Source organism: Grus americana, chromosome 2 (assembly GCF_028858705.1).
Source record: "Grus americana isolate bGruAme1 chromosome 2, bGruAme1.mat, whole genome shotgun sequence".
Classification (NCBI taxonomy): Eukaryota; Metazoa; Chordata; class Aves; order Gruiformes; family Gruidae; genus Grus; species Grus americana.
This window is the reverse complement of record NC_072853.1, coordinates 72,404,364-72,416,569: the sequence shown is the minus strand read 5'-3', so window position 1 is coordinate 72,416,569 and position 12,206 is coordinate 72,404,364. Positions and strand designations below refer to the sequence as shown.

General features: G+C 37.0%; 1 protein-coding gene across 2 annotated transcripts in view; it reads right to left on the bottom strand.

Annotated features, from left to right (window-relative positions):
- The window catches only part of TMEM245 (transmembrane protein 245), a 98,826-nt gene that overhangs the window by 61,964 nt on the left and 24,656 nt on the right, over nt 1-12,206 (bottom strand). The window contains exons 6-7 of one of the 2 annotated variants that reach the window (XM_054816758.1): nt 11,287-11,456; nt 6,376-6,399 (exon numbers count right to left, since the gene is read on the bottom strand). In XM_054816758.1, the coding sequence (XP_054672733.1) occupies nt 6,376-6,399; nt 11,287-11,456 (194 nt within the window). The remainder of the gene's footprint in view (nt 1-6,375; nt 6,400-11,286; nt 11,457-12,206) is intronic. The other variant, XM_054816759.1, reaches the window with a different exon arrangement.

The following is a 12,206-nucleotide window of genomic DNA, read 5'->3' as shown; positions in this document are numbered from 1 at the left end:
GAGGTTTTCTACATTATTGAACATCAGGCCAAATATTCAGCACTGACTATTTCCATTCACTTTCAATCTTGAAAGGGTGGTCAGCATTAAACATGCATCAACTAATCCTACTCATACAGGAAACAGGCGTGTATGTTGTTCTGTCAGTTTATAGAAAGGGCCATTCTATAGATGTCCACAAACAAACAGTGATACAGCTTAAGATTAGAGAAATTCTGATCATGTCATTCAAAATCATAAAACTGCTCAGCCACACGACTATGCAGAGTGCTCTAGAATGGTGCAAGCTGAGCTTTGTCTCATACACAAATTGACTGTTTACATAAAAAGCTGTGAAAGCCCATGCAAACATGACCAAATAAATTTTTCTAGCTTCTATGGTTCAAATACCAAGGCTATTTCTACTTCATCTGGCATTTCTGCAGGAAAAAGCAGTAGAAGTACAGCTGTAAAATTTGTACATTAAGAGAACTGAGGTCAAAACCAATGTGCAGTAGATAAAAATATGTCCAAGTGAGTACAAGTTATATATTCTATGATTAGGCTGGTAACTTTTTAGTTAGAGATCTTACAAAACTACTAATACGCTTGGTGATGGCTTACATGAGTTCTTTCTTCATTATTTACCCTATCCCTAAACATAGAATTGGCCCTGGAACAAGTAACTTGTACAGTCTGCTGTGTGATGATTTAATTGGTTAACACTGAAGTTATAGCTCCTACTTGGAAAAAAAGTAAGGATTTTTTTTTTTTTTGGTGCTCATCCTGCAGCATCCGAGCAGTTAATGTACATTAAGCAATTATTTTTACAATTCAAGTTCTTTTACAACCAGCTCCTTGTTTGACCTACATTAACACAAGGATTATATTCAGCATTTTAGAATTTTTGTTCAAAATGATGAAGAAAACATCCTTTTAAAAAAAAGTGTTTGAGCCAGCAAGTGTTGGTAACAAAGTCTGTGCTATATTATAACCTGCAAAAAGGAATTCAGAGAACCTGAAAGAATCTGCAAAATCTTTTGTCTAAGATATTTTTAACATTTTTCAGCATTGCTGAAATATTTCAGCCATCAGAAATACCTTGCCAGTGCTAGTGGGAGGTTACCTGCCTGCAGCAGTACTGCAGCTTTCTGAAAAAATCTGAGTAGCCTCTACATGGGGCTGTTACCTCTTTGGAAATAAAAATCAAAACAGGATTTGCTGTGCCCTTCCAAGCCTCAGATACAACTAAGAATTATGCAAGAGAAGCAAGAAATAAAAGTCCCTGTCTTAAAGGTCAGAAATCAAAAACATCACTGAAAAATGCCAGGGGATGGAAATTTTATAGCATAGGTTTCAAAATGAAGCTATTAAAAATTAAAGCTGCCCTTGCTATTTCTTATTTAACAAAGTTCAAACTAATTGCTATTTACTTTCTAAGTTAGAGATAAAAGAAACCTACTAGTTAGTCTAGTATCTTAATCAGAATCACTGAATCCAAGAAATTGGAGGTACTGTCAGAGATTTCCAAAAATGCTAGCCTCAATGATTGTGAAAGTGGTATCCAACAGATGAAATCTCAATGCTGCTGGAGCTGGATGCTGTAGGTGTTTTACCATTGTAGCAACTACTGGAAGATCAAGCTCCAAAAGACCAGGATGAGGACTCCCTCTGAAGTGGAACATGACCAACAGGATTTTTTCTTGACACTCCTTACTGTGGGCTGGAGTATACCTACACTGCCACTGAGGTGTGGTTGCAGCATGTGTACAGCCTGAATTACCTTTAATCTAGTTAGTAAAGTAATGGCAGCACTGACATTGTACCAGAACGGGCAGCAGCCTCAGCCACGCAAGCCCACCTTGCGTTTATTTACTTGGGCAGATAGCCCAAGCATGCTAGATGAAAGCCAACTCTGGTATGTCTACAGGTAATGCAATTACATCTCCCACCATAGTCTTAAGGAGATCCAAGTTATACAACTGGTACCAATAAATCACAGGAGAAGACTGAATTGGACTGAGTATTGTAGAAGCAAAATCAGATGCGCAATATTCCTTTAGGGCTATACTCACTCCCTCTCCTTTAATTTGCTTGCTATTAAATCTCCTTTCCTTCCTCTACACCCACAATACTTCCTTAGGAAGCACTCACCTTTGCACACTCATGCTACATAATGCATAGGTGCTATGTTACTGCAGGTAAGCTAGACTGTTAAATCCCTGTGTGCTTGTACTTACCACTGAATCAGGTCCAGACTCTGTTCTTACCCCAACCCTGTCAGACCCCCCTTTACATCCTTCCTGTAGACCATGGGCATGCACACAAAGACAAACATATGCTGACTAAACACTAGTCATTAGCCAGAGATCATGAAGTTTTAAATTCAGATCCAAGCTTCTAATCTAAAGGTTAGTCAACAGCAGGAAGCTGATGCTGCCATGACATCCAAAATTATGCACAGGTAAAGGAAAGCCAGGCTCCTAAGCTACAGAAGGTCACACTTGTAAAACCAAACCGAAATGTTACTGATTTGTGATAGACTATCCACAAAAAACTATCCTTAATTGTCACAGTTTTGAAGGGAAAGGTATCAAACTATTTTAATTTAATTCAGCTCACTGTAAAAAAGAAACGTTATTAAAATGAGTTGCATTCTGTTAAAATGCCTCTCAATTTTCAACATTTGGGTGATGATACAAACCATATTACACTGAGCTGTAACAGAACTACAGCTCATGCTTAACAATTGGGAATCCTACTATCCAGACAGGTTCTTCATGTTACGTAGTATGTTATACATTAACTATCAATTCATATTTTCATGTGTTTCACACTGCATAGCCATTAGAATGCTAGCTTTCCTAGTATGTTTTATCTACTGCATTACCCACACAGTGAAATATACCTGGACATCTACTTTCTTTTCAATTAAATCTACATGAAATTACCAAAAAGGACAATTATTTTTTCTATCATAATGTTTTCCAAGACATTTCTTAGACTTGTTGACACTTCCCTTTAGTTCAGTTAATATTTGAGGATATCATCTTATTAATATAATCTGATGAGCACCACGGGAAGCCTGTACTCAGGACACATCTCAGGGTTACGTTGAAATGAATCAGATGAGTAGTTAAGTTAGAAAAGACAGAGAACAGTCTATATGAGGTCTCAAGTCTACTCATACCAGTGTCCCAGCAACAGCAGAATTTAGCTATTCTTTCTAAAGACTGCTGCCGCAGACAATGTTATAAAGAACAAATCATACTAGCCCAACTGAACCTATTCTATATTTTGGGCTACATATATCATGTTAAACTATGTGATTATATATTCTTGGTTGCCAAAAGCAAAGCGTTTCAAGCAGCTCTTTGACAGGTGCTCTTAGAACAGGAAGAACAAAATGTTTATCACTAGCAACCATAATCAACCGTCATTTCAAACTCTGCCATCTCTAGGTGGTGTATTTTTCATTTCTTGGTGGATTATCAGAAATTTATCTTGGTGTTCTCACAAGTAATTCCCTTCAAAGACAGGCAAAAAGGAGAAAGTTGCAAAGGAAGCAATCTTTTAACTGCATCCAGAGTTCAGTATTACAAATCTCCTCCTTTGCCTCTAATTATATTAAAAAAAAATAAAATCATACTCTACTATTCCAAAAAAAGAGAAAAAACCCAACAAAACAAACATGCAAGAACCTGATACAGTTTGCACAGTATTTTTTTGCCTTTTTTTTTCCATCTTGATTATAATATTATTACTACTTGCTCGTCATGCACAGGTATCAGCACTACATGTAACGCTCTAAGACTTTCAGGATGTCCTCCTATGAAACTGTAAAGTAAAACAGTATAGTTTTCAAAAATAGCTCCTAGGAACTACCCCCCCCCCCCCCCTTAAGAAACTATATTGACAGGGTTTTGCTCAATAATCATAGAATTGTAGAATAGTTTGGGTGTTGGAAGGAACCTTAAAGATCACCTAGCTCCAACCCCCCTGCCAGGGGCAGGGACACCCTCCACTAGACCAGGTTGCCCAAAGCCCCATCCAACCTGGCCTTGAACACTTCCAGGGATGGGGTCTCCACAACCTCTCTGGGCAACCTGTTCCAGTGCCTCACCACCTTCACAGTGAAGAATTTTTTCCTTAAAATCTAATCTAGATCTATGCTTCTTCAGCTTAAGGCCATTACTGCTTGTCCTATCACTACTTGCCCTCGTAAACAGTCCCTCTCCAGCTTTCCTGTAGGCCCCTTCAGGTAGTGGAAGGCTGCTATAAGGTCTCCTTGGAGCCTTCTCTTTTCCAGGCTGAACAACCCCAACTCTCTCAGCCTGTCCTCGTAGGAGAGGTGCTCCAGCCCTCTGATCAGCTTCGTGGCCCTCCTCTGGACCCACTCCAACAGCTCCATGTCTTTCTTGTACTGGGGACCCCAGAGCTGGACGCAGTACTCCAGGTGGGGTCTCACCAGAGTGGAGCAGAGGGGGAGAATCACCTCTCCTGACCTCTGAAATCTCTAAAATAAAAATAAAATCCAGACATTTTAGAGTTCAAAGTAATTACAGTGAAATTATTTTTGTAACCTATCAAGGCAAAAATTGATCTACATACATGAATTTTCAAACAAGCCAGCAACAAACTACGAGCCAGAAAAAAAGTAGTTGAGACTAAACTTTCACCTGTGGCCTGCTGAACTCAGCTCTGTGCCTGAACTGTCCTAACAAACCAACACCTAATCAAAAAATTTTTATGAAGGGTTACGGTTGCACATATTAACTAATTATAAGTCACTCACATAACACAAACATTTCAAAGTCAGGAAATAAAAATGAAATTTTAAATCAACCAAACTATATTCAAGGGCAAAGAACATTCAAAGTTTGCCCTCTCAGTGGACAATTATAACTGAATCATAAAGCAAGCAACTCTACCCTCTTGTTCAGAAGCACAGGAAGTCCCCCATCATATAACCCTGACCTCACCCATTAAATACTGAAGATCTGACTTTCTGAATTCCTTATAGCTGCTCAGCCTGGACACTACACACAGCTTTATTCCCAGCTGCCACCCAGAGCAGATACCAGCTGTGCAGCCCCATTTCCTTGTTCACAAGAACCTTTTAGAGAGTCGTGCCAGTGCCCCCTTGGCCTGCACGCTCTACTCTGTTCTGCTTGTTTTCAACAGCTTTCAGAATGACAGTATCTCAGGTGTCATTCACAACATTCAAGGAAGATCTAGGGTTTCTATTGCAATTGCTACTGAATAGAAAGGATAGATTGTTGTTTATAAAACCATAGCAATCATTCTGACTCTCCCACTAATACTGAACTGGTAAAGTGAGGATAACAGTTGCTGCTGGAAGCATAAACCATTTCCAGATATAGTATTTTATTTTTTTCTCTTTCACTTAATTACTTGGTTTTCATATATTTTATCACATATAAGATTTTCATCTTTAAAAGTCTGAGGTCCTGCAGATGTACACATGATACAGGCATCCCTCTCCAGCTCTGTGCTTGTCTGAAGCAATGATGCTGTCCCAGAGAGAGATCACTGCATTGAGGAGTCACACGAGACCAAACTTGGTCTGAATCAGTTTTAACTTCTCTTGGGACAACAGTTCCTCAAAGAACAATAGTTAACCCCAGTGGCCTAAGATGAACCATGGGAACTGAGGGGTACATTTCTTATAAAACACACCACACACTTTTAAAAGTCACACAAAAGAAAAATTATTGTAGCTACAGCAATTGCTTTTTTTATTTTTTTTTACTAGCCCTCACTTCCCTTAAGACTGTCATTAGATTCAGCAGTTCTAGGACTGTGAAAATTCTCATGTCACTCCTCCTACACTGAATACCACTGAGTATATACAGGCCAATGGGACACTTCAAAAGTAAAAGATTAACAGCACTGACTGGAGCCAGTCAATGCTTTATTTGCAAGCACTTACATTTGTAGCTTTACAACTGTGCTTCACCCTCACCACTCCCATGTTAATTCAGTTAACTGATGCTTTCTCTGAGAAGAGAACAGCTCTCCATTGCGGCAGAGAACTGGTTTTGTTATGTATACAAGTGGGGACCAGGTGGAGATCAACTGCTCTTAAATAAAAGTGCCACTAAATCATACCGTTTGAAAGGCTAATGTAATATTCTGCTGTGCAAAACATTTTGCTACGTGCATTCATTTTAGCAGATGACAAGAGATCAGGCAGAATTATATGACCTTCAGTAGCTTATAGCAAGAGCTGGAAAAGACACTTGGGAGAGAAAACTAAGAAGCAAGGCATGTTAAGGAATGTTCATGCTGAAAAAAAAAAGCCAAAAACCAAAAACCAACTCCCCAAAACCACAGAATCCATTAGTTGGAATCAAAATTTTTCCGTTTATTTACCTTTTTATTAAGCCAGTGCCACAGCTTGTCAGTGGCAGGGGGAAATGGAAGAAAAGGGGAAAAAAAGACAAGAACACAGTGGAAAATTATTGAAAAATGCAGTAATAGGGAAAAAAAGCAGTGACAGGCAGGCAAAGTCATCCACAGAATGAAAATGAAATTGTTCCAGACACAAAGGTAAATTGCAATAGGAAGGAAAGATCATAACAACTTCTAATGCAAGAATCTAGATTTTACTATTAACATGCACTTTTTGAAACAAAGAGGGATATAAAAATTAAGAACAACTTCAAAGATATTAACAGAACTACCAGTATCATTTGGGCAATTCCAGTTTAATTATATGGAGAGCTAACATTTCTGATTTCAGAGTAGGACTTGTAAAAGTACTCTGACAAGGGCACTTTACTGAAACAACAAAACTTAACATGAGATTCTTGTTCATTGCATTTAATGCTCTCATTCAGGCAGCTTCCTATGTATTTCAAACCACTCCTATTATGTCAACTACTGTTAAACAAAATTTACATGGTTTTTTAGTACCACATTCGTATTACAACATTCACATTCAATGGCATAACATCAGATACATAATTAAATGTGATACACAACAGCAAATTGTAGATCAAATAAATGTATGGATTTCATAAAATTTTATTGGTTGTGCAGAAGGCTCTTTGCACTTCTCAACAGTCAATTTCTCCTTTTGTACTAGTTATTTTTCCTTCCTAATTCTCAGTCATACTGAAGCACATCCATCTTAAGACCTAGTTTATGTAGGACTATACTCTTAATTCTAACCATTAGTAATCAGTTAGCAGTATAATCATAATAGGGAAAAGCTTTAATGTTATCAATCATCTGTGTTAGAGGTTAAGACCAAGTAAGTGAAGTTTGTTTCTCCATGAAAACAAGATCATTGAATGCTCAATAAATCTAGTGTTTTCACCAGTAGCCAGAAATTCTATTAGCTCCCGATAAAACCAAAATGTAAGAACATTTCAAATAATAATAATAAAACCTCAGAATGCTAACTAAGTTATATCAGAAGCAAGAAGCAGATTAACAGACAAACATGAACATCAGGAAACATGAAAGTAAAATATGTCACAAAGCACCCAGTTTTACCAGCTTTTACTACTCATGGAAAGAATAACAGTAACATAAAGCAATGACAAAGCTTGAAAAGCCTCAAATTAACATTATAGAATTTGCTTCTAGTTTACCTCTTCACCTATGGAATAATGTATCAGTGAAAAAAGGTAAAGTTGTTTACTGATTCAACAACATACTTTCGGCTTTAACTTTACTTCTGCATATTAAAACCCACTATACATTAGGTTTATTTTGGAAAGAACGTAGATCTCATGGCTCTATTTCTCCACTTTGCAACTCCAATACAACAAAAGCTACAGCTCTGTTGTTAGACTGAGATTTTAGCAGAATGTGAAAGGAAGTCTTTGGTATTTTTCTATAATTTCAGCCTCCTGGAATACAATGATAAATACAATAACCAGGAAATAACATTATATGTAAAAAATAAACATTAATAAAAAATGATTGTTAAGACAATATCTGGGAGGCCCTACCTGCCTACTATCTCACCAATAGCGGTAATTACCAAGTAATTCTGCAAATGTAATCAATCTACATTTAAAAATAGGCTACAGCTTAATTCTAATCTTCAAGTCATCCAAAATTAATAATGTTACAACCACTTTTCCAGTATTTTATTGGAAGACTATTTATATAAGATCTTACAGGTCGATGGACATATTTCCTAGAATAATATATGAACTGATAGAGATTCTGCCTGTTTTCTGTGCCTGTTTTAACCTACATGCTAAACTTGGTACCAAACCCTGACTTCACCCAAAGTCCAAACAATCTATTACAGTCCTCCAAATACAAAATTCTTGTATGCTATACCTACAAAAAGCATATAATAACTACATGATTCACTGAAGTCTACCAGAAAGCATGCATGCAAAATACTAGCACATTGCAATTAGTAAAAGTCTAGTGCATGCAGTTTAGCAACTGCCTATGCTGCTTAACTCCCTCACAAACTCTAATCAAAATAAAACTAGTCACCATATTAAAAGACAAGTCCTCTTTAAAAAAAAAAAAAAATCAGTGAAGCAAATTATTAGTTCTTGACTGTATATAAAAACATGCATGCTACCACATCTGTTAAGTTTTAAAAAGACTCGATGGATGACAAAAGAAACCTCCCTACTCTTTCCTCCAGGAAGTCTCTCATATCTGAACTGCTGTATCTGTTGGTTCCATTGGGTAAATGCGCAACCAGGAACTAAAGAATACAGTAAGGACATCTTATTTTCATAGTCCATATTTAAAGCAGGCCTGCACATACAGGCACAGCTTGACCTACCATTTATAATGAAAATGAAAAGCAATGCCCTACTTTCTTTCCACTTGATAAGAACTTATCTTCAGTTCAAATTTGTCTGCATTACCAAGATAATCAGATGTTGCTGAGCAGTGGGAAAGAAGAGGAGCAGTTCTTTCCTTACTGCTTTTATTTAAGAAATAGACATATTCAGTAAAGCTCAAAGATTGGCATGCACGAGCAGTACTCTCCTATAATTTCTCACAATGGGTTATTTTCCGGATCATCTACACTAGCCTCCTAAACTTCATGTGGGAGAAAAAGGCATGCCGATCTAAGATTTCTTCCTCGTCCTCACTATCTTTCACTCAAAACTGGAACTATTTCCTAATCAGCCATACCACTTTAGAAAGACCAAGTAGTACAACTACATATTTGTGTGAAACAGACCTTGCCAATGGCTTGTTGTACTTAGTCAAGAGCCCCAATACATTCTGATGCTAAGATTCAGCCTCCCTCAGTATACAAAAAACAAAACCCAAACAAACAAAAATATCACTAAGTAGCTTCAGCTCATAGGAAAAGAAAGTACAAATAAAATATTAAAAAATTAAACATGTAATTGCAAAGGAAATGGTCTTTCAATCTTGGTTTCTCACACACACACAAAAAAAGTAAGCTATAACAACTTACTCCATGAATTTCTATTTTGTGTTTGTGTATTTTCACTTCCTCTTCAACAGTGCCTACTGAAGGCAAAATGTTTGGTAATCCAACTTAAAAACAGCTCATCCATCCTTTCTAGAAAAAAAAAACTTGGAAGGATGTAATTTTCATTCCTCTCCTTTCCCTGTCCCCACAAAAATCACAACTGTCAATATCCTATGGCACTGCTTCCCAAATTCTCAGAGATAAGATGCATCGATGATCCTTACAATGCACAGAATAAGCATATCAAGTAGAATTTAAAAGATATGAAAGCATTAGTGTGGTAAGTATTGGAAGACCACATATAATTCCAGCCACCCATAGCAAAGCAAGGTGAACTGTAATTAGAATAGGCAAAACGAGGACAACAGAATCATGCAGAATATCAAATATCTTTCTTATAAAGGCTGGAAGAGCTTGAATTGCTTTAAAACACACAGAACAGACTCAGAAAGAATATGACTGTCGTCTAAACAATGGGGAGGGGAGGGGTGGAGAAATGAGTTGTGCCAACACTGCTCTTTTGCCCATACAAGAACAACATGAATATAAACTGACCTTAAATACATTTAAGCTGAAGAGTGGGAAGTTCTGCTGCACATTACGACAAAAGCCCTACCTTCTTTAAGGAGAAAAGACTTAGCGGGATTAGGAAGGATACTACATCATATAGTTATGCAATACAAGGACACTAAACTTGACAACTCATGAAATACAATACCTACAATATTGTGTCTAGAGAGTTTTCTTACTTACAGAACAAAAGCTTTTAATGAGAAGCTTTGTATAATGTAAGCTGTTATCCTAACATGTTAACACTTTCCATTACCTTTGGAAACCCCCTTTATCTTGTTTATAGCTGTATTCTGAAAGGCTTTTCCTTTTTCAAAGTTTTCCTCAATGAACTCTGCAAAACTGTTACTATTTTCCTACAGCCATTTTAATGCTTTTGGAATTCAGAGCTATAAACTGCAGACAGATCTGCCAAGGTACAGATGCTCTGACAAATATACTTATAGGGTTCAGCTCTTCAGTTATAGAAACTCTGAGGTAAAGGCTTTTTCTAAAGCAGAGAATACTTCAACAACACAGTTACCGAAAGCACATTCTTACATACTGGCATAGCTATTACAAACAAAATAATCTATCAGGTTAAGGCAAAACCTACACTTCTAAATGGAGGAGCCTTCATAAATTTTATGGAGCTTTCCAACTTTGCAATTTGCAATGCAAATATGGATGCATTTTGAGTGAGGGAGAAGGGAGGGGAGCACAGTGACCTTATTCTATGGCACTTCCCAAATACCTTATCCCACATATTTCTTCTCTTACAAAGGGAAGCCTCCCTTCTGTACCACCACACCACTGTGTTCAACAACTATAGTTCCACACACTATAAACAAATGTGTTCAAACTAGCTCAGGCCCTGCTGACAGAATAAAATGGGTTGCTTTTTAAGTTAAGTTTTCACAACGGAAGTAGGAACGTCTCATCCTTCAGATTAAAGCTCATTCAGTTTAACTCCAAAATCTTTGTAATCAAGTAAGGTGACTGAACCATGAGAAGTTTGCCTCACTCAGGTAAGGAATCTTTCTAAAGCTAACTCAACATTTTTAAAGTGACTTCTGTCAAGCTTTGCACGTAATCATTTAATGAAGTTTAAATGTGTACTTAAGTGTGAATAGTGACAGAAGAGACATGGTTTAAAATACACCATAAAACAGATATAGTTTTACGTGAAAGACATGTCCATTAGTGACAGACATTTATTTTAATTAAAGCATCTCAGCATACAGTGAACAGAGAATAAAACAAACTTTCCAGTTGCTTAAGGAAATAAGTAGAAATACCTTACTGTCAAGCTTTAACATGACTCTTCCAAGCCCTCTGATAGGCCGTGGAGCAAGAGCTTCCTGACGTTCCTTCACAAAATTTTCAACAAGTTGCCACCAACTTTTGCAATGGTTTGCCATGAAGTTCAAAACTCCAAAATGAATCACAAGTTTTTTAAGTGCCCAAACTGTAACCACAAGAAGGAAATCAAGTATTAGAGATTTCAGAGGAGCACCACAAGACTACCTACCTATTCCATTCTAAAAGACTTATGAAAAAAGAAAGAAATTCTTGAGTTTGATTTCCCACTAGAAACCACTTTCAGAATTTTCAAGTGGTTTTAGTACTAATCTCATTTGCTTTACAGCCATGCTTCATAGATGTGGGTTCTGAAAGTAACACTAGAAATGTCTAGCATTACAGTTACAGAAATAAAAGCTCATGTCCATTTACTTGCCATGAAATAAAGCCCAGCCACTTTTGCATAAGGCTTATGGTTCCAAAGCTGCGATGGCACTGCTCTCCCTCATTTACTGAGTGTATGTGCAAAACTTGTGAATCATCACAATCAGGAACGTAAAAGCAAAAAAGCATGATACATATGAAACTCCACTTGGAAGCTAATAGACCTTTAATAGTAATGAAATATTTGCCATATTCTTTTTTTATCCAACAAAATGTTATACCACTCAAATTACCTATCTTCTCATCACTGAAATGGCAGGTGAGCAATATTCCAAAGTCACTAGCAAATTTAACATCAGAACAGAGGAGTTAATACAAATCTTTGTTTATAATGTGAATTAATTCCAACTGATTTTACTGGAGCATTGATGCAAACATACCAGTCACAAAAACATGATTACATGATACATCAACTTAAAGGATCATAATTATTGTATATACCAGTAGGTCTCACAACCCGGTCCTGCCATGA